This window comes from Neopsephotus bourkii, unplaced genomic scaffold, assembly GCF_033783945.1.
Source record: "Neopsephotus bourkii isolate Nb327-2 ecotype Australia unplaced genomic scaffold, CSIRO-AGI_Nbou_v1 NB_1376, whole genome shotgun sequence".
Classification (NCBI taxonomy): domain Eukaryota; kingdom Metazoa; phylum Chordata; class Aves; order Psittaciformes; family Psittacidae; genus Neopsephotus; species Neopsephotus bourkii.
The window spans coordinates 2930156-2952855 of record NW_026901855.1 but is presented as its reverse complement, the minus strand read 5'-3'; the positions used below and the strand labels follow the sequence as shown (position 1 = coordinate 2952855).

General features: G+C 46.4%; 1 protein-coding gene across 9 annotated transcripts in view; it reads right to left on the bottom strand.

The window, feature by feature from the left end:
* The window catches only part of ESRRB (estrogen related receptor beta), a 135432-nt gene continuing 112732 nt past the window's right edge, over positions 1–22700 (bottom strand). For 7 of the 9 annotated variants that reach the window (XM_061367435.1, XM_061367438.1, XM_061367441.1 and 4 more), the window contains 4 exons: positions 15849–15959; positions 15047–15208; positions 8050–8319; positions 1–1544 (listed from right to left, as the gene is read on the bottom strand). In XM_061367435.1, coding sequence (XP_061223419.1) covers positions 1300–1544; positions 8050–8319; positions 15047–15208; positions 15849–15959 — 788 coding nt within the window. In that variant the 3' untranslated portion in view covers positions 1–1299. Of the gene's footprint in view, positions 1545–8049; positions 8320–15046; positions 15209–15848; positions 15960–17004; positions 17128–17249; positions 17273–22700 lie in introns of those variants that run through there. The other 2 variants (XM_061367444.1, XM_061367443.1) reach the window with 2 other exon arrangements.

Genomic DNA, 22700 nt, shown 5'->3' with positions numbered 1-22700 from the left:
GTCAAGTATTTGCTTTCCCATCAACGAGAAAACCTCTCACTAGGCCCAGGTATTATCTATGCTAGCTCTTTTGCTGCTGTTGAGGATAATGGGATGAGGCAGGGGAAGACAGTAGTTGGGATATCAGGGGTTTCATGCCATCCTCTAATTTATTTCCATAGGCTGCCACAAAAAAAAAGCAATCTCTCAGACTCAAGAGCTGCCTCCTCAAAAAAGCAGTGCCCTTGATTCCTAACTAGCATTTGGCAATAAGCCTAAGTCTCTGGGAAGGCAAAAAGCTATCACTTTAATGAGGTCTAGGAAAGCTCTGTTTTGGGGTGCATTTATACTTGGGCAGTAACCATGCAGACAAAGCCTTGTGTTCTCTGCCACAAGGAAGAAGTGGGAAATGGCACTCGGCTGAGCTGAAGAGGCAGGTTTGACACACTATACGGTGAAAAGTGTGGAAGAATTGGAGTTAGCACCACATAGGAGAGGATGCAGAGATTATCAAGTCAATCCAGCTCTGAGGCATCATATAGGACTCTTTTTTCCTTGCCATTTGGGAAAGCAGACTTGCATTCTCTCAGGGACATATATCCTACCTCTTCAGGGGCCTGCAGGGATTGTACATGGGAGGGACTAGCCAGGCATAATGACACACTGTACAAGGTCGCAGAATATCTTACACAGTTAGGAGCATCTTTCCCGGTAAGAAGTGGGGCCTGTATGTACAAGTGTTAGCTGTTGCTAGAGGGGTGGCCTGGGAGCAGCTGTTTTGATCAGCAGAGTTCCAGCAGTGCTCTTCTCCAAAGGAGCATCTGCTGTATGTAAGAGCCAGAAAGGTGACAAAAAGAAGGACCCTGGCTGCTTCCCTTTCTATCCGACCCCTCACAACACCAGCAGATAATGTTTATATTGACTCTATTCTTCCTCTCTTCCTGCTTCTGTTCCCACTCCCCCTCAAGCACAGGTGGAGGGAGCTGGGGAGCAGGCGGCCTGGACAGTGCTGAGAGCATCACAGCTCAGTGGGACTGAGCCCCGATGACCGCCTCAACAAGTGCAAGAGCATATTCTGGTACTTTCCACAGAGAAAACAAACAAAAAAAAGAGAAACGGGTGACTGATTAAAAGTTTCCCCCTCCTGTACATGAGATTCTGCAGTCACGCCGGCAGATAGACATTAAATAATTCTTCCATAATAAATGACTGGAGATAAAAGCCGGCGGTGACTGCTGCTGCTGTTTGGATTGCTCCGTTGTCTGCATCTTTGTTTCTAGTTGTTTGTTCCCCGGCCACTGTCAGCTGGCGCTGGGGCTGTCAGACCTTTGCCTCTAACATTTCTAGGAAGAGTTTATGCATGGGAACCTTGCCCTGAAGTTTGATGCTGTAGAAGTGCTGCACAGCTTTGGCGGCTGTCTGCCGCAGGAGGGGCAAGGTCAGGAGCAGCTTGCCTGCTCGCCTGGGCTCCTCGTTGCGCTGACTCAGCTCGTAGTCCTGCAGGGCTTCATGGAGAAGGTCCTGGAGTTTCTGCACAGCATCCATGTCCTCTATGTGCATGGAATCTGGGGCGTGGAAGAAAAGACAGCAAAGAGACAAGTCAGGCATGAGGAACGATAAAGGAAACCCTTTATGGTCCTGGAGCTAAAGATGCTTTCTTTCCTTCTCTTTCTTTTCTGTTGGTTTGGTTTGGGTTTGGGGTGGTGGGATTTTTTATTGTTGTTGTTTGTTTGAGGGTTTTTTGGGTGTGTGTGTGTTTTGTTCTGTTTTGTTTCTTAAGCGGAAAAAAAATGCACCTTGCTGACAGGTGTTGGTGCTGCTGCAGTGATGTTTGACATCAGCCCAACGAGTTGGCTGCAGCAGTGCAGGGACAGTAAGGCTGCTGGGGTAGGTGACACATTGTGCCCTGCGTGCTGCCGAGTTTGCCAGCTACCCCAAAGCTGTGCAGGGGTCAGCCAGGGGCCTTTGTGACTTGCACATTCACTTGCCCTCCATGCTCCTTATGGGGAGAGTCACCCTGCAAGGGGCAGCAGCTGCTGCACTGCCTCTTGGGAGCAATCTCATTAAGAATAATTAACACTGCTATAGCGCTTCATCTGTCTAAACGGCCTAATTGCCGTGCAGCTGCTCAGGGTGTCAGCAAGACAGAAAAGCCCCAGTAGGTCACAACCAGTGTGCCCAGGGGTGTTGCCAGCCCCACCTCTGTGCATATGCCGCTGTTTTCAAAGACTGCCAGCAGCTGCTCAGGGAGCTTCCTGCTTCACTGAAGGAAACCCACACGTCTTGCAAGGCCCCTTCCCTTAGGCTGCCAGTTAGATTTTTCCAAGCTGCTGGAGGGGCAAGCAGGGTTTGCAAGGCTAGCACAGGTCCTTAGTGTGTCGCTGAGGCAAAGGTGACCCAGTCTGGGTTTGAACTGGGAAACCCAAGCTGAACACAGGCTGCTAAATTCATAGGTAAGTCAGAGTAACAGGGCAGCACCAAAGATCAGAGGCTACATTAGAGAACCTAACTGTCACTGAAGCTTTTCTTCCTTTTCATCTTGCTGATACTTGCTTCTTTCTTACAACCCTGACAGAGCTGGAGACACTATTGCCTTGTCATCATTGTTCAGAGACTTTTAATTGATACTGAACCCACTGATCAAGTTTGCTGCCATGGGACAATGAATCCAAAGGCAGCAGCAAAGGGCCACCACGGCAAGCATGCATGCACGTGCACTGTCTGCCACAGCAGCTTGGACTTTGCAATGCAGCAGTGCTCTGGCTCAGCCACACACACAACACAAATGTGAGGACATGGGCTCCTCAGTGTGGCAGCAGTGAAGGGGAGGAAGGCTGGCCAAAGCATCAAAATCTCTCTAGAGAATACTGTCATCTCTATGGAGAGTGCAACGCAAATACTGTGAATTTCATACATGTACGGTAAATGCTATTTATCATGCACAATTTAGAAAGTATTACAACAGCTGGGAAAATATTATGTCTAGCAAGAAAGCTGTTTAAGAAGCTGTTTAGAAAGAATGCACTAATTAGAGTATATTAAAGGGTTGTATTTCCAAGAAGTCTACTAAGAAAGGATTGTTCTTGCTGCTTTTTGCATCCAAGAGATCAGGCAAAGAAGCTCAGAGCAGGTCGTCACAGTGGCCTGAGCTAGCCAGAGAGCTCGATTCTGAAATGTAGGGAGGGAGAAGCATGTTGCCAAGTCAGTCTGGCAACTTCTCCCAGCCAGGTAGCACCTCTGGAAAATATCCGTGCATCATCCAGAAGTGAGTGGGACCTGTTTTCCTGCAAAGTTGCAAAGATAATTTTTGAGACTGGAAGTATCAAGAGCTGGAGCTTGGAGAGAAATATCCTCCAGCCTTTCTGTTTAATGGCCTTCCAGGTGAGCGAAAAAGTAATCACAGTCTATCAGAGTTTGCAGATGCCAGTGGTGCTAGAAGCACCGGGCAATGAACCAAGCTTCAGGTCCAAGTGGGTGCTCTGGTTTTGGGTACTGATGTGGCTGTACAGCAAAGAGACTCCCAGAACTGTGCCCTCCTGCCACCTGACTTCTGTAAGGTGAGGAGACTTAACAGCACTACATAACTAGATGTAAACAGGAGAGTAATTGGGGAAATAAAGATAATAAAGATCAAAGCCTGCCCCCCTTCCCCCCTCTTTGCTCAGAATCGGCAGCTGACTGCAAAAAATAAAATAACAGTGCAGGATTAATTTCCCTGCAATTCACCAGTGAGCTGGTGTCGATGGCATTGATAAACTGTTAATTACGAAATCAATAGCTATGAATTTTTACAGCTGGTGGAGCACTGAGGTGGAGGGAGGTTGCCCAACCATATCCCTGAGGGTCAGCTAGCCTAAAAGTCAGGCTTCATGTCAGGAGCCCCTCTCCAACACTCCTGACATGGGATACAGGGCAGGTGTGAGATGGACAAGGCTCACTGCCTCCTCACCTGACTTTTCTTGCAGCTTCTGGCCATAGCAGGAGAAGCCAGGATGTTGCAGGACCTGTTAGTACAGAATTTGGTACATATCCCCTTGCTAGATCCAGATCTTGTTCACACCATCTCAGAATTTAAATACATGGGGGGGGGGGGAAGGGAAATAAGGTTTGGCCAGTATGGGATTTCCTTAAATGAATATGTGCTGTATGCTAACCTGGAGGGCTCTTCAGTACACAGGTTGATCAATTTTTTTCATGAAGAAAGAGGACCTAGGAATGCCTAGGAAGGGGCCGCTGGCTCTGAAGGGTAACAGTTTATATAGCACCCCCACTCTGTCAAAAAATGAGTGATCATATTGTTGGGACTTGCCTGCTTCTCTGGGCATTAACAATTCATTTCTCAGCTCTCTAAACTGCACTTACTAAAGACAGAGGTCATCTGAATGATCCTTGCCTGTCCCAGCAGGTGTGTCCTTGGTGCATTACATGGAGGACTCAGAGATCAGCCACAGCTCTGGCAAGGTCAGCCTATTGTCAGCTTCTCCTCTAGCAAAGAGCAAGTAAGCTCCCACTTCTGTTTTCATTTGTTTTAATCACTAGAAACAAAGGGTCAATACACACAGGGCTGCATGGAAGAGAGGAAGGTCCCTAGAAGTATGAGCAATTACACCCAGCAGGGGTAAGGGAAATTCAGGAATTTATATAAGAGGCAAGACAGAAAGTAGGTCTAGGCAGCACAGGGGCTAATGTAAGTGATCAGCTTTAAACTGTGTCTCTGACCCAAGGGAGCAGAGGCCTGGCCGAGAGGTAGTCTGCATTCCATTCCTACTGTTCTAGGAAACAGCTGTTTGCATGCAAGCACATACATGCAGGCTCTGCAAGTGTACTCCATGTCAAAAACATGGTAAGAAAAATAATTTATATTAAAAGAATGTGAAGGCTGAATGTGACAGCTACCTTAGAAAAATACACTTGCTCTGTTCTAGCTCCCTTATGTGTGTGTTTGTGAGAGGCTTTAATTATGTGAAAGATGAGATCTTGTGCTTTACTTTCATATGTTTCAATACAAATAACAAAGCAGGAGCAAAGCAAGATTTTTGTGGATTATACTCCTACACAGATGCACTAGGAGAAACCAGTCAAGTCGGAACGGCTTTTCTCATCCAGTTGAGAACATGCATTGTCCTGTGCCTTCTGACCATTACCTTGGCTACTTTACTTCTACCTGACAAATGTTGGTTGTTCTGGGTCTGTCTTTGCTTAGTGTTTCTCCACCCCCAATACCAACTGTCCTTTAAGGCTTACCCTGGGTTTAATCCTGAAAGCACAGTGAGCAACATCAGCGAACAGTGCTACCACTGCACTGTGAAGAACATGACAGTACCAAGGCTCAGGTTCTGCAGTGCCTCTGCCCATAGCATGGGCCAGATAAATGCCCTGGTGTGGCACTCACTTACCCTGTCATCCTGTCACAACCACCGCCTTAGCACTTCAGCCTCTCTGAGGAGCCCTTCTCCCTGTTTAATTCTGTGACCTTCCTGGCAGACAGGAGGCAAATCCTTTAACAAGAGTTGATTGCATCACCACAAGCCACCGTCCCACAATTGAGAGAGACCAGCCTTGGCCATCTGCCCATCCTGGTTCAGTGGCAAAGTGAAGGCAGCAATTAGAGCTAAAAAAGCAATATATGAGAAACTGAAAAAGGGAACTAGATAGCAATTCATATGGATCAGAAGTTATGAAGTATAGAAAATCGATGAGGGAAGTGAAGGACATTGGAGGAAAATCCACGGCTGGAAGGCTAAGGACAATAAAGAAGTTTTATAAATACTTAAGAAATAGAAGAAAAATGACCATTTGTAGGGTGGCTCTTTTCACCTGGAGATGATTAAACTCTTAACAGTAGTGCAAAGGAGACAGAAATCCTCAGTAAGGATGTGTGTCCCATTTAGAAAAAAAGTAGCATTATGTAGCAATGCTGTACGAAAATGATTAAGACTTCTTAGTCTGTCCTATATACAAGAAGATTTAGACATCTGTTAGGTACAAACTTCACAGAAATCAGCAGAGCTAGATAACTTGGCTTGAAGAGTTCTGAACTTGCTGTCTGAGGCCCATATAGGGCAGATTAATGATTTACAAGTTTTGGTATTTTCAAGCAATTCAAGATGACTGGAAAAGTTCTAATGATGCATGTATTCTCCAAGGTACTACCTGATGATTTCCATGCTAGCATGATGTGAACCAGGGCAACATAAAGAAAAAAAAAAAAAAAGACAGACTTTCGATTAAGACTTATAAGATGGCATTTAAAAGCCACACAGATGTGGCACTTACTTAGGGACATGATTTAGCGGCAGACGTGGCAGTGCTAAGTTAATGGATGGACTCAATGATCTTAAGGGTCTTTCCAACTTCAGTGATTCTATGATTCTGAATGATTCTGTGATTCTACTGCCAGTCAACATGATACTTTGGAATACAGGTCTTGTCAGACAAACGTTTTCATTCTCTGATGAGATTACAAGTTTGGTTGATAAAGTTAACTTCATAGCTATAACAGACTTAGGCTTTTATAAGGCACTTGGCTTAGCACCACAGGGCATTCTCATTAAAAAATTAGCACTATGCAATATCAATAAAGCACATTTCAATTGATTAGTAACTGGCTAGATGACAGATCTCAAAGTCGCTATCAGTGGTGAATCATCCCTGAAGGAGGAGTTTTCTAGTGGAAATCCACGGGGTCAGTAAAAGAAACAGACGCCACTCAACATTGTTATCAATGAGTTGCAAGTAATTTCTTTTTTCTTTTCAATTGCTGCTGCTAAGATGTATGGAAGGCAAAGAGGATCAGGATGGTGTAAAACAGTGGGGATAGGGCAGCTGTACGCACTCTGGACCACTTGCTTACGCTTGCAGTAATGTATCTATAGCCAAGGAATGTGTCTATGGAACTGCAACTTTATTGAGTCAAGCAGTCAGGTGGAAGAAGACCTGGGGTCATAGCACACAGCTCAACAAAGACCGGTATCTAGAAGGTGAACTCAGGCAAAGTGACATTAAAAATATGGTGCCAAGGAATCATTTTTTTTTGCTGTGGTTTTGTTTTTTGGTTTTTTGTTTGGTTTTTTTTTTAACTGAGAAAACTTTTAATTCTTAGAGTGAGCTACCATGAAAGATGGAGATTCCCCCTCTTCTAATCCCTTCAGCTTCACATGGGGTGTGTTTCTGGAAGGAGGCTTTAGCCAACACAGATACTGGATTCACTGCTGGGCTGCAAGGGTGAATTCTGTGACCTGCATGATGCAGTTTGAAAGATCTGATGCGAGACAGTGAGACTCAAGGGATGTAGAGGGAGCCCTCGTCACACAGTAGCTTTAGCAGTTTCCCTTTTGGAAGGGAGTCCTGAGCAAATAGCTATCTGGCTTTGTGCAACAGCAGTGCAGCACCCAGCACCTCTTGTCTCCCTTTACAGCCTGCTGGATTGAGAGCTGCAGCCCTCCCCAGACTGAGATGGAGGGCACTGGGTGGAGAGCCCTGGGCTTTCTCATCCTCTTCACAAGAGGAAACAGAACAGGCAACATAGGCTTACGCTCTACCATCTCGATCCACGCTGTCTCCCAGTTTAAGGGAGATTCAGTGTCTGTGGTCACTGAACATTTCTAAGACAGGACTGGGCAGCCCAAATCCCACAGCTTTTTGTGGGATTTAAAATTGGGACCAAGGTTTCCCTGTTTGCTGTAGCTGACCAACTGAACACTACTGAAGTGGATGCAGGGGCGTCCTATAGCCCCTTTTCTGAACTCATGGCACTGGAATTAGCTCACTAGTGGAGAAGGGCTTCACAGGCTTTCTTTTACTGCCAGAAACCAGAAGCCACCCCATCCCTGCCTGATTCCACTCTCTAATACAGAGCCAGAGCACAGTTTAGGCTCTAGTGGCAACAAGCCTAATTTCTCCCTGCTCTCCAGCTTAGGTCCTGCTCTGTGGACAGAGAAGAGCTTTGAGGATGTTGCATGACACAGGCAGAACACAGTCTTGGGCAATAGTCTCTAGTTACCTCCCAGGCTACATAACAGTGTGGGCCTTGACTCCCTGATTGTAACGGTGACTGGGCTAGGGCTTTACCTGAGTTGGCAAGGGCCAGAGCTTTGAGCGTGACAAACTCCTCCTTTTCCACCTTGAGCTTCTTGTAGCGGCGCACCAGCTGTAGGATGGCCAGGTAAAGCTCCAGCAGCCCCGTCAGACGAGAGTGCTCTTCATCCATGATGTAGTCCTCAGCATAGACAAGCTTGTCTTCATATGGCAGGGAACGGTACACAATGCCCAGGATGAGGATTTCCATCCAAGCGCTCTGCAGGAGGCTCATCTGGTCCCCAAGGGAGAGGTTGGAGAACCCTGAGAGGGCAAAGGACAAACACAGTCAAGTGGGTATGAAGCAGAGCCTCAAGGAGCCTGGGATCCTTGGTTTCCCTGGGATTTATCCCAAGCACTCTCCTGCTGCTGTCAAAAATAATTTCTAAAAGAATATTAAAGTGACCCTGTCTCTGTGGCAATCAGCACACCTGGACCTTACTCTTCTCTTTGCTCCTATGCCCACCCACAAGAGTCCTGATGATCTGACTGTTTATGGCAACCCAAGGTTAATGACAACCTCTTTTCAATCATCTCTGCTTCTTTTATAGCAGCAACTATTTTGTACCGCATCATCCTGCTCACTGTTCCTCTGTGGTTTTGTACTGAAGCCTAGTTAATCTGCCCCAGCTGACCAAAGAGCAGAAAACAGCTACACATGGCAGAAAAGAGGGCTTCCGATGGGATAGGAGGGAATGACAGAGGCTTCTGATGGGATAGGAGGGAATGACAAAGGCCTTAATTACAAGCATACCACAATCTCTCATTTGGTCAGTGTGAGAGAAGGTCCTGCCACAACAGAGCACTGAAATGTATTCAAAAGTTGAATACTTGCATAAACAGAAACCTTTTCTATTCCTCATCACTCCCTGAGCTCCATGCCATCAGCTTTCTGCACCTCACAGCCAACAACCTTGCCCAGTGTCGAAAATATCTTTATGGTGCCATACAAGGACCTAATGACAGCCAAACCAGGCAGCACCAGAATCAGCACCCAGCAGTGAAGCAAGTCTTTCTTCTCAAGTACAGGCAGAGGAAGCACAATCTCGAGACAGACCCTGACAGCCCCAGTGCCCACTTGAGAAAGTGGAGAGGCCAAAACACAGGGGCACTCTCTGCCTTCAGGGGTAAAGAAAAAAAGTGTGTGGGAAAGCAAGCTGTTACATCCTATGTACCAGGTACCCTTGCAGGCCAGACCATGAAAGATCCTGGGAGATGGCATTGTGTCATAGCCATTACAGACAGGGATGCCAAGCACAGTGTGTTGGTCCCATCTAGGCAGCTAGGCAGCTCCTGCGCACCACTGACAGGCAGGGACTGCAGTTTTTGGCAGCTCTTTGTATCTAAAGATTCCCAGGGCTGTGAGAGAAGGGGAGCACCAGGCACCCCTCAGCTGTGGAAGGAGGGGGGGAAGATGCTCCACCAACCTCCCCTGCCAGTTTTCTCCCCAGAGAGAGCCTCAGGGCTCACCAAGAGTCCTGTGAGCTCTTTAGCCTCGGTGCAGAAGCCTCCCAGCCCCACTGTCTGTGTGCTAGACTCAGCAGGACTCCTTCATCCCACAGCCCTCCCTGCTCACAGTTCTTGGCCCCGCATCAGGGCCTTCATAGCCAGCCACCATGATGATCATTTGATTTCTCTTGTTATCAAGTTGGCAATTAACAAAAGAGCTGATGATTGCTATATTGACCAACTGTGGCTTCTTTTTTTTCTATCTGCGCTATCTCAGCTGGGGAAGGGAAGGCAGAAGGGTGGGTTAGTGGTATTTATTTATCACTACGCCATGTTTTGTGTTTGTGTTGCCAGGGGAAGCAAAGGGTGATAATGGCCTGGCAGCCCTTGGACATCCAATTTCCCTTATCAGGCCACTGAATAGAAAAGAGGCCCCAGGCCACATTAATTAACAGATACCAATCAGCTGTCACGTGTTGTGTGTGCAAGGTCTGAGGGGAGCAGTGGGTGGGAGGGAAGAATCAATAAACCATTGGGGAGGAGAGCCAGAGGGAACAGCTAAAGAGGAGTCCAGGCTCCCAGGGAGAAGAGCCGCAAATCCAGCTCCATGGCTGTAAGACTGATCCTTGTACAGCACAGCCAGTGCTCCATGTAGTCCTGCACCTGGTGAATACCACACCTTACTCAGGCTGTGAATACTTCAGGGGTGCCTTGTCCTTTGCCTTGTCGTTCTGCCCCTTACCTCTTGGAGCTGGTATGTACTGCTCCTGAATGTAGCCCTCCTGACTAAGTCCAAGTGTAGGCTGACGCAGCTCAAAGGCTTGGGATTCTGTCTCCCTAGATCTTCTTGCTGCAGAAAGGAACTGACAAGATTAGCCCTGAGACAGGGTGAATGGTGCTGTGCACAGCCACTGTCACTCTCCAGCACCTGGAATCTCTCCTTTGGTCACCCTTCTCCTAGCTCTGACCATACAGAACAGCCCAGCATTTATGCTGCTGCCTGAAGTCCAGTTTCTGGGTCAGTCACGTGGCCTTTCTGCATCTTCATTCCCCATCTGGATTACAAAAGGGGTTACGCCGTCGCCTCACTGCACTCTGCCAATGAAATTTGTTAAAGATTGAGAAACGGTCATGTAGTATAGAGTGAGAGGATCCAGGACAGACATGGCTGACACTTTATCTGCTAGAGAATAAAGTAGGAAAAGGTATTTAACTCTCGCAGTAGTATCTCTGTTAATCACTCTTTCCCAGAGGCAGTTAAGGTAGGTGGGAACTGCAGAAGAAAGACCATGCTTTGTCCTGTGCCAGGGAGAGCAGAAGAGCCAGCTGCAGTTGCCCTACCCACCTGGGAAAGCCCCTTGCCAGAAGCACTCCCAGGTAGCCAAGGACTCCAGCTCCAGCAGGAGGGCATGAAGGAGGGAGCGCTGCAGTGCCAAGCCTTGACTGGAAACATCTGACAGAATTGGGACCCTTTTCCTCCAGTGTTTTACACATGTAGAATGCAAGGGCTGGAGGACTGTGCCCATATCATTGCAGTCAGCACAGACAAGGGAAGACCATACAACCTGGAGTCTTCCACACTAAGAATCTCAACATCAGGAAAGGTAAATGCTAATTTCACCTGGCCAAAAACACAGGCTTGCTACTACAGGTTTATAAGACCGGAGAACCTCTAGTGAAATTCAACTGCTGCACCATCTTACAGCTCCCAGGGATTGATAAAATCCAGTCCTATTGCATTCCCAAGCTGTTTGATGGCACAGCACCCAGAAAGTGTCCTTAGTGATCTGTTCCTTGCTGCTTTTCTCAGGTGTGATCGTGAAAGGTGATGAATGCTCCACTGCTAACCCTAGGCTCCCAAAAAGAACAGCCTCTGTTATCTAGCAGAGCTGCATGCATGTTTCCCTCCTTGCCAGTTTGAGAAGAGCTGCTTTATTTGCAATAGCTGATGTGACATTCAGGGGGTTTATTTTTTGTCTTTTTTCTTTTTTTTCTTTTTTTTTGTTCCCGTGGTTTGGCAGTGGGAGCTCACAGAATTAAAAAAAAAAAAAGTCACATAATTTGTGGCAAGTGGAGTTCATAATCTGTTAATTTATTATCATTTCTGTCATCCTGGAGGGCCATTAGCAGAGGTAATAAAGGGAGATGTAATTATAGGATCTGAGGCCACTCCAGACACAGCTGCTGTCACTCCACTTGCCATATTTCATTCTGTGCTAGTACTATCGTCTTCCTAGTGAGAACAGCACAACAGCTACCCTGGGAGAGCCTTCATCGTCACCCCTTGAGAGAAGCCTTGTCTCCCTGCAGCAAGGCACGAAGAAAAGGTAGATGTTCAAAGACAATTAGCACGGGGGGAGGGTGGGTAGTGGGGAGGGGGTCTCACACAGAAGGGGATAACTCCACACTGGCTAAGCATGGCTTTTGAGCTAATGGTTAATAAGGCTACTGAGCTAATAATACTTGCTAAACACCATTAAATCATGCTTTCTTGTTGTCATACAAGAGTATCTTTGATTATATTTGCTAACACTGTGGGGCGCGAGTTTGTGCTGACACCTGTGCTGTGGGATCCTAAAGGGTTGGTATGATTTTAACATCACACTGGTTTTTACTAATTCCAGTGTGAATATATGGCAGGAATTTGTGACTTGTTCTTTTCTCCACCCCCCTCTCTCCAAGAGTTTATGAACACAAGAAGCAATTTTATTTTGCTCAAATTCCTGGGAAGGCAGAAGTACAAGGCATGAATAACCTAAACACCTGGCAGCCTCCTGGCCCTGCCCTGCTCTGCCCCCTTGCTGCCTAACTCAGTATGTTTTATATTTGTTTCAGAGCTGCAGAGTATTTTGTTCTAGTTTTATGAAGTCTTTTGCTATGTTTGTTTCTGAATATTGCTCCCTTGCGTAACAATCCCTAAGCTCCTGTGCACACAGTCCTGTTATAATACTGCTGCTGGTCTGAATGCTGCTGGTCTGAACTGTGCCAGGCTGATGGCTATTACCATGTTGCAGGGCCTTTGACAGGAAAGGAAAATACGAAAAGAAAACTGAGATGATGGCAGGTATGTCCTGCCTTTCAGAAAAGAGAGAAAGAGCCCCTTTAACAGTGCAGGAGTAATTTCTACTATACTCCTGTTCTGGGATATCATCGCCATGGCAGGCTGGAAAACTCTGTATGAACTTGGAGCTGAGCATCCCATGCTCATTCCGTAGCTGCAAGCTAGAGAACTCCAGCAGGACATGCTGCGTGAACAGACACAGCCAAGGTTAGAACCTACAACAGCACTTCACTGGACAGCTGTAACAGCTAATTGCATTGTATTAAAACCATTCCTGTTAACACCCCAAGTTCTGGGTTAGTAGAGCAATCCATGCTGAGTTCCTTAATCACCATTGTAACCCCACTTGTGATGAATCAGCCCCAGATGGATTTTGGCACTAGTGACGGGTATAATCTCTGCAGATACTGCAGATCTCATGTAAGAAGGGCACCACTGAGATTAACCTCTACTCAGAAACACTGTCCTGAAAAAGTTTTTCCAGACTTTGTAGTCCCACCACATAATTAATAGTCCATGTTCCATCTAGCCCAGGAAACCACTAACCCTTGACTCACAGGAGAAATGCTCCCTCTGAAAGAGAAGCAGCCACCAAAAAGCCAAAAGAGGAGCCAGGAAGAGAAACAAAATACATGGGAGATGTAAACTGTCTGATCACTCGTGGTGAGATGCCTCATCAAACAAGGAAGAACTTAAGGCCAAGAGAATACAAATCAAGGGAACACAAACCCATGCAGTGGAAGACACAGACAATGTACAATATGAGTTAAATCCTGTGATCCTATGGCTGAGCCTCAGGTACTCTCCTGACACAAGAAAGTGGGACAGAGGACAGGAGATAGCTGTAGTGACCTGTTCACACTAATCTTCTGAAGCAGTCTTTGGAAAGCAGCCATGTAAACCTCAAGGACATCCCCTAAGCTCCCTGGCCAACCTTTTCCACAAGCAAATCTGACCTATCTTTGTTTTGTTTTGTTTCTGCAGGGGTGGGAGAGAACTAGAGAAAGAGGGGGAACTTTCCCTTTCCAGACCAAATCTTTGTCCTCAGAACCCCCTTGAGGGCTATGTCTGCTCCTTCAGCCTGGGTCCATCCTACCTGCAGGCGTGAGACATTTGCTATGTCACTCAATCATACAGGCAGTGAGTCTTCTGAGGCCAGTCACATTGCAAGTAAGTTGCCCTGATTAATTGTCAGCACAGAAGCCTGGAGATTCACTGGAAATAGGGAGTATGTCCTGCATCCCAATGGGACTTGTTCTGTGACGAGTCACAGAATCACAGAATCCCAAGGGTTGGAAGGGACCTCAAAAGATCATCTAGTCCAACCCCCCTGCAAGAGCAGGGTAACCTAGAGTACAGGAACTTGTCCAGGCGGGGCTTGAATATCTCCAACATAGGAGACTCCACAACCCCCCTGGGCAACCTGTTCCAGTGCTCTGTCACTCTCACAGTAAAGAAGTTTCTCCTGATGTTCACATGGAACCTCCTATGCTCCAGTTTACACCCATTGCCCCTTGTCCTATCACTGGACATCACTGAAAAAAACCTAGCTCCATCATCCTGACACTCACCCTTTACATATTTGTAAACACTGATGAGGTCACCCCTCAGTCTCCTCTTCTCCAAGCTAAAGAGACCCAGCTCCCTCAGCCTCTCCTCATAAGGGAGATGTTCCACTCCCTTAATCATCTTTGTGGCTCTGCGCTGGACTCTTTCAAGCAGTTCCCTGTCCTTCTTGAACTGAGGGGCCCAGAACTGGACACAATATTCCAGATGCGGCCTCACCAAGGCAGAATAGAGGGGGAGGAGAACCTCTCTTGACCTACTAACCACACCCTTTCTAATGCACCCCAGGATGCCATTGGCCTTCTTGGCCACAAGAGCACATTGCTGTCTCATGGTCATCCTCCTATCCACCAGGACCCCCAGGTCCCTTTCCCATTCACTACTTTCCAGCAGGTCAGTCCCCAGCCTGTACTGGTACATGGGGTTGTTCTTCCCCAGATGCAAGACTCTACACTTTCCCTTGTTATATTTCATCAAGTTATTCCCCGTCCAACTCTCCAGCCTGTCCAGGTCTCGCTGAATGGCAGCACAGCCTTCTGGTGTGTCAGCCACTCCTCCCAGTTTAGTCCAGTATGGGGAAAGCTTTCCTGAGTCTCGGCAAGAATGTCCACTACAGACAGGGTAGGTATCTGCCTTGTCATTAGCAGTCTGGTCACTGCCATAACATTTATTCATCTACAAACACAACAGACCTAGCAGTGGAAAATCAGTAAGCCCACCATACCCTCCCAAGGCCTGCTTCCCAAGTGCTTTTGCTGTGCCACACAATGCCAGGTAAAACAGAGAACTTTATCATATAATCTCAAAGCCTTCTGCATAATCACAGGGAACACACACATAAAATCTGATGCACAGTGATAAATAATAGCTCCCTTTGCTGCTCATACTTACACCCTTGTAATTCCCACAGTTTACCTGGGATGTGCTTAGCCCAGCCAATGATCACCACCAGTTCTCTGTCTGCCAGGTCACAGAGGGTTGTCAGGGCTTTGATGTCACTCTCCGGCATGGTTGGATCAGGCATGGCATAAATCTTCTCTGGCTCAGCCACCAGCAAGTGGGAGACGATCTTAGTCACTGCATATTTCAAAGGAGAAGTTGTTGTACTCTCATAACATAAGGTGTCATAACAGCCCTTTGTAGAAGGACCTTCTCAGATAAAACATGACTATAGAGCCAATAAGACCTTAGAAATGGTTTTGGCCACAACAGGAGAATACTTCACTGCAGATACACAGGCTGTTATGATTGATCTGCCTGATACAAACCAGCTCTGTACAGCGATGACAAAAGCAAGAAGCTACTGTAAGGTTGTCAGCCATTGTCTTGTAGGTCCAACAAGGGAAGGAGAAGGCATGAATAAGCAGCTGGTGGACTGTGGAAAAGTTTAGAGAACTATGGGTAGGTAGTATGGAAGGGAGAAATCAGCATAGGGCCAGTTTTATTAATATTGCTTGGATACAGGAAAAGATCAGAGTATCACTAAATGGGTTACATAATATCATAGGAAAGGTCTGGTATTAATGAATACAGTACCTGAGCTGTATCTCAGCTATACCTAGATTACCTCTGCACTATGATCATTAGAAAAAAATCCCAGTACTGGTGACTGACAGGGCAGTCAGAAGCCACAACTGCTCCACTGTACGTTTTGGGAAACCAGTAAAAAGAAACTTAATGGTTGCTCAGAGGACCTCAATTCAAGACCAATACATACATGGTTTTTTAGCTGGGGGAGGGATCTGTAAGCTCAGATAAGTGCTGCTCTCAGAATCCAGTCTCCTTTTGTATTTCTGACGGCCTCCACGGACTCGATCCAGACGAACACCTGCAGGTAAAATAAGATAAATCCTCATGATTCCTTAGTGCCATAGGGAACCTTGACACGCAGATGCTAGAAATTGCTAAGTAAGACATTCCCCACACCCTGGGGAGTTTCCCTCTCCCAAACACTTGAGATCTCAGCTGAAACCAGCAATCCCAATAATACCAGCTAGACTGCCTCCAGCTCTAACTATGCTGCTGGGAGCATTACTTTTATTCAAAACATTAATGAAGACGTAAATTAACCTATTCAAACTCTTGAATCACCATCAGTTTGGATGGGCAAATGAAAAGCTTCAGACTTCAATGCCCTTTAGGTGATCTTGCTTTAAAAAAAACCCTTTAAATATCAATCAGACCTGCAGTTATAAAAATAAGCTTTTAGATTGTTCTTAAAAATGAGGAGTTAAATGTTTTGTGGCCTATCACTGTTTATATTTGAAAATGTGACCTATAGCAAATAGATTATGAGCTATGAATTCAACAAAGATGTTTCAGCCTTGATCAAGTAAGGCAGCTGCAAGAAAAGTAGAACCAAAACAAATAGAAACAACCTCTACTACAATCAAGCAATGATAAAGCTGAAGTAGGGTGTCACTGAAGAATTTGTTTCAAGTCTTTCAAAACACAGTGAATCAAACTGCAAACAGCAGATTGAAAACAGTTCCCAGTGACTGGGAAGCATCAGTGATTGTCACCATGCAAAGAACCATAGCAGCATCAATAGATCAGGAGCAGCAGCTGAACTGCTGTATTAGTACAACATACTATGTTAAAAACAAACAGTGAAAAAAAGCCAGAGGTATTTGTCCAATTGTAGGTTATTTCTGGCCAGCCATATGATCTCGGGTAATCAGTTTTGTGAAACTGGGGTAACTCAGTCTTGCTGGGAGAAAAAGCTGTTGCAAACAAACCCCAAATTTTCAAGATAAATGTAGAAGCATTCAAATAGAATAAAAATATAAGTTTACACTATGCAAGTACTTCCTTAGAAACACACATGAGTTTATCCAGTCTGCTCACAGGAAGCAATTACGTGATACACTTACTAATCCCAGTAAGGCATTAATATTTTGCAATCAATCCACTACATAAACACAAACAACTAAAAGCAAACACTCCAAATCAGCATTGAAGTGATGCTTTTTGAACAACTTGTACACCTGAAAAAGCCTGCAGTCTGCTGACAGGTCTGTCATGCTGTGCAATACCATTTGCTTACGATGTCACAGGAAAGAGAAAGGCTTTACTGTACACTCACACCAGCCCTGCTTGCACCGCATGAAACTATTACCTGCTACATCATCTAGATCCTGATACTCTTCATGGCTGCAGCATTCAAATCCGCTTGACTTACAGACAGTACCAAGAGCCCTCCCACAGCAATACCAACCAGGCCAGCAGCACTCACAATCAAAATCTCACTGGCAGTAGCAACACCTGCATGGAGGTCTAGGTTGCATTATCCATAAGCTGTGGTGTCTGGGGAGAGAGGCATAGAGTCATGGTGCTATTAACACTGTGTAGCTGCTTCCTTTTAAGAGTCCTGCTGCTCCCACTGAGCAGGAAAAGCAGGAATGAGCAGGCCTGGAGCTCTACAGAGTAAGGGAACTGCTGCAAGTGGCTGCTATGAGAGGCCAGCAGACACTGAGAAAAAAACATGAAGCTGAATAGGTGAACTCAGATCAAACTGAGTGATTTCCTTCCCCTGCCCCATTTTCTATTTTTCACCCAGTGTGAAGAATTCACTGACATCCCTAAGCATAAGTACCATCCTTCTCCATCATTACATGGTACTGTTTCTGAAAAGGTTGCCCATAACACTGTGGGCAACACTCCTTCCTGGGAGCCCAACTGTATTCCAGAGAGTGATTTCAGAAAGTGCATCAAGGGAATCCCGAACCTGAGATTATCTAGGGAGATTCCTGATCAACAGCACTAATAAAGTCCTGAATGAAGCATGAATTTCCATTCATGATTTCTTTCCTGCTGTAAGTGTACCCTGGTTTCCTAGGAAAGAAGACCTCTACTCCATTCTCTGTTGAATCAATGATAGCTACCTATAAGCTAGGAGAGCAGGGAGAGATACAAATTTCAGGAACTGTCAGTAAACCAAGGAACCAGGTATGAAAATTAAAAGGGTCTGTTCAAAGATTATGGAGGAATCCAGAACAGGATTCCACTTGCAGGAATTCAGCCCCTAATCTCAGCTCCCCAGGACCTTCCTAGAAGAAAGGTCATAGAAGAATCCAATCCCCCCCCCCAGTGGGCCTGATGTCAGTGCGGGGAGATGCCGTTCTCAGCCTAGGAGAAACCAATACAGAGGCCTCCAGGATGCTTTCACCATGCAGTTTGATAATCAGTGGGGAGGGAAGACTGGGAGGGGTAGGGAGAAAATGGGGAAGGAGCTCATTTCCTTCTCCCAAGGGGAAGCATGCCATCCTCCAGTGCTTGGCAGAGGGATGGCTGCACAGGTTGTAGCAGTATTAGGGACCCTCAATCAGATTATAAGGACACAAAGGAGTTAAGTGCATTAAAAAAGATAAGAGAGATGCAGAGAGATTTACCCTCCATCCCTCCTTCCTTCACTGAGCAGAGGTCTGTTTGCCCAAGGACTTCAGCTTGTTAATTTTGAACAAGTGTTTGTCCTCCTCTTGTTCCCCATCCTGTGCGACACTCCTTGAGGTAAATGTTTTCCATCAGCATTTGCAGAGGCACTGCCCTACCCTGTCATCATCGCTCAGCTGCAGAGCCAGTGAACAGGCTGACCCCTATGTAGCGTATCCCAGTGCTAGTTGCTGAGTCCAGCAACCTGTAGGTGCTATAGCAAACAAAAGCATTTCAATCTGAGTCCCTGAGTGTGACACTCCAGACATAAGCATCATGGCAGAATCCCTGCCCCAAAGATCTGACAGCCCAAAGGGTCATACCTAGATGGAAGGGAAGGGCATGCACGAAATCAGGACCTGGTACTGAGCTGTGGTATTCAAGTGGCTTGTTAGTACCTGCTGTTCTACTTTGATTTCCTCAGTGGCTGATTTTAAGATAGGCAATCTGGTTACAATGCGGGACACTAAAGGATATTAAAATGGAGTAGGTGAACTCAGAGTAACAGCGTGAAGGAAAGCACTAAGAGAGAAGAAACTGAGAGGAATGTAAACTAAGATATGAACGGAAGTGAGAGAGTGTAAGGAGAAGGGAGATAGAGAGAGGGCTGGAGCAAGGCTGAGTGGTACATACACTGTAACCCAAAGGGTCGACTTCACACCAAACGTGCAGCCTCCTGAGCTTGAACTGCAAGGTGCAGTAGCCACTTACAAGATGCAGCTGGTCCATACTGAAGACTCTTAGTAGGATTTGGTGCCATGGCGTCACAAGACAGTGGCAAGAAAAAGCAGTTGCCTTCCAGCTCCTGGACATAACCATTTCTCACATGGATCACAACTCACCACTTCCCAAGAAAGAAGGCACCCATTCTACAAAATTGTCACCATAAGCATTCCTGGACCTCCTTTCTTGACAGTATCAGCAAGGAGGGGTTGCTAGAACAGTAAAGAAAGGAGTGCTTACATACACAATGGGACATGCAACAGTACAGGGCAAAGTTTGGGAAGTATCATCCCTTGATAACCTACCTTTCTAGCAGCTGCTTCTTCATCAAATGAAGGCTATTTGTGCTGGAAACATCCCTCTCCTCTTGCTCCCCTGTGTTGATGTTGCTGATGCTCACTGAATTTTGTTACCTTTTGATTGACCCTGCATAAGAGTCCTAGCACCCCATCTGACCTAGGTGCTGACCCAGGTGTCTGCCACAGGGTCTGAGTCTTGGCTCACTGGCAGCACACTCTCAGCTCCTAGCCTGCTGAGCCCCCTCTGATCTAGCAGGGAGCAGGGCAGAGAGAGGACTTGTGCAGGATTTCTCGGCTCACCGTCCTGCCTGGGGTAGAGATGTCAGTTTTCTAAGCGTCCTGTGGGTGCCACTCGTGTTCCAAGTGCTCTTGCAGCGAGGTCTGTGCCAGCACCAAGCCTCTGCAGTGGTAGAGCTGATCTGCTGATCTATTCAAGCTCCCTGCATTTCTCGGACATGCCCCTCAGAGAGACGTCTGCCGACAACTTTGGGATCAGATGTCCCCTTGCTGACTTGATAACATCAGGCTTTCAGGGTTTTTTCTTAATGGAAGTAAAATAATTCCAGCTTTTTTTAAAAGCTGGACCCAGGCCGAGTCTGTCGGAAGTAAAAATAGCCGAGTATGCAGAGGCGACAGCACACAGTCAGGTTTAGTTTCTGTTTTATTTTCTGGGGATTAAAAATACTCTTAAAAGCTCTGTGAAGCTAAGCCCTGGCCACTGGGAAATGCAGTCTAGACCCAATATCAGCTGTCACGTCAAATTACCAGCCTCACCTCACTTTCCATCTAGTCCTGTCGCATGGCCATGAATTGATAGGAACAGAAAGATCTATCTTGCCAAAAGAGCTAGTGGAGGAGCCAAGGTACAGGGTTTGCATGGTACAGTATGTCTAGATCAAGGAGGACACAACTGAAAGGAACATAGGGCAAATGCTGTCCAGAGAGCAATGCCCCTGGGGCTGCTTCTGCTGAGCTTCCCCATATACCAGCCAGGTCCTGTGGCCACTGCCCGTCTGACCCTTGAGCTGCAGTTTCTGCACCAGTGCAGCCTGCTTGCTCTTCCAGGGTCTGAGTTGGGGTGGTGCTCTGTAGTTAACAGAGATGCCCCTATCCCCAGGAGCTGATATCTAAAGTACATGGATTGGTACTGCCCAAGGAAGCTGGAAGGAGTAGGCTGAAAGCAGAGAAGAAAGAAAGGGAGAAGGGTTATGCCCAAGGTGTCTCCTATAGAATTTCTGTCTTCCTCTTTGCTCTGAACTTCAGGAGAGAAAACAGGGTGTGGTGATGGGATGAGTGAGACAGGAGGAGGCGTATCTAGGAAACAGAGAGCAATGATGACCATAAAAGTTAGGCTTGCCAAGATGTGGAAAGAAACAAACTGTAGGGAAAAGCATCTCTGTCTGAGAGTGAAGAGGCTGCAACCTGACTAGGCTCTTTCATTACTCTGAGATTGCAGCATGGGAAGGGAAAAATAACTCTTTATACCATTAGGCTCTCATACTGCTGCAAAAAGAGGTCAGCCCCTGCAAAATCTCCTGACAGATGACTGGTGTAATTACCCAACACATCTGAAACATAGAAAACCAACTTGAGGGTCACAGCATGGCCATTAAAACACAGCAACTGGCATGATGCAGGTCAGCAATCTTGGGAATGACGCTTGCAATGGAAGGGTGGAGAACTACCCTGGGGAGAGAGACAGTGGAGTTGAAAAAAATCCATCTCCTGTGTTACAAGGGCTACAGAGAGATTAGATCAGTTCAAGCAGGATGTTGCAGCCTCCTCCACCTTCGATGTTTTGAGGGATATGCTGTTGCGTAGGAATGCTTCTTTACTGCCTGTCTGGTTAAAGAGTCCCTGGACTCAGAGGGACAGGTTAGCCCTGTGATGTCTGATATACCTAGTACCAGAGGCCCACTAACTTTCCAAGAGGTAGTGTTCAGACCTAAATCTCCAAAGAGGTGTTTACTCCCTAAAGGGACCTGCAGCCCTGGGTGTGATTTAACTCAGCTTACTTTAGACTTTGATAGCTCCCTTCTGTGCATCTGGGCTCCCCTGACAGGCAACAGAGAGAAGCTGGCACCTCCACATTCATCTTACAGGTCAGACAGGTCAGGAGTCATGATGGATGTTTCTCTCCATTGGCTACCAAGAGAACCCCTGCAGGGTCAAACTGATGCTTTCTCTAGCTCAGTTTTCTGTCTGTCTATTTAGGTAGAGTGTATGAGCCTTTTGGAACTGGTAAAGGAACATAAGGATGGATCAAGAAACAAATTTTTAGGTAAGTAACACAATGGAGAGGGCCTCACCACTGCAGGGAGAGAAGCCCTCTTTTGATGGAGATCCACAGAGGTGAGGGAATTAGAACCACCAACACAGCGTGATGTTGCCTTGGCCAGTCTCTTAGAGCAACCTTGCAGTGTCACCTCAGCAGCGGCTTTTCCAACAGTAAGAACTAGGGTCCACTTTTTATTTAATTCTTAAATTTAGAACAGCTGTGCCAGTCAGTTCTGAGTAAAGACTCTCCCAGGATACCCTGCAGCCCAAGGGCTGGCACAGTCTTCAAAAGTGAGTCAGGGAAAGTCACACCCCACTCTTGCCACCCACTCTTGCTCACTTCAGAGGACCAGAGAATCATAAAATGGTTTGGGTTGGAAAGGACCTTAAAGATCATCTAGTTCCAACCCCACTGCCATGGGCAGGGACAACTTCCACTATACCAGGTTGCCAAAATCCCCACCCAGCCTGGCCTTACAATGTTGTCAGAACTGCCTAAAAGCTTGTAAAACAGTATTGGGGATTTAAACATCCCTGGATGGTTGCAGCTTTTATCAGCTTCCTCTTTTCCGTACACGTTATAAGAGCACTAAGCATAATTCCTGGTGACAGAATGAACAAAGTGTTTACCATAAACCTGTGTGGAGGTGATGCCTTTCTCAACAGATTTACATCGATGGAGCCTGGACTTCATGTTTGACAGAATGAGGATTTAGTTAGGTATGGTAAGAACCTAAACAGATTAAAAAAGGAATGGGAGGAACCAAACTAAACAGATTTATAATCCACTGGATATGGGAGAAGATGTGGGGAGGGTCCTGAATGCACCAGTCTTATGG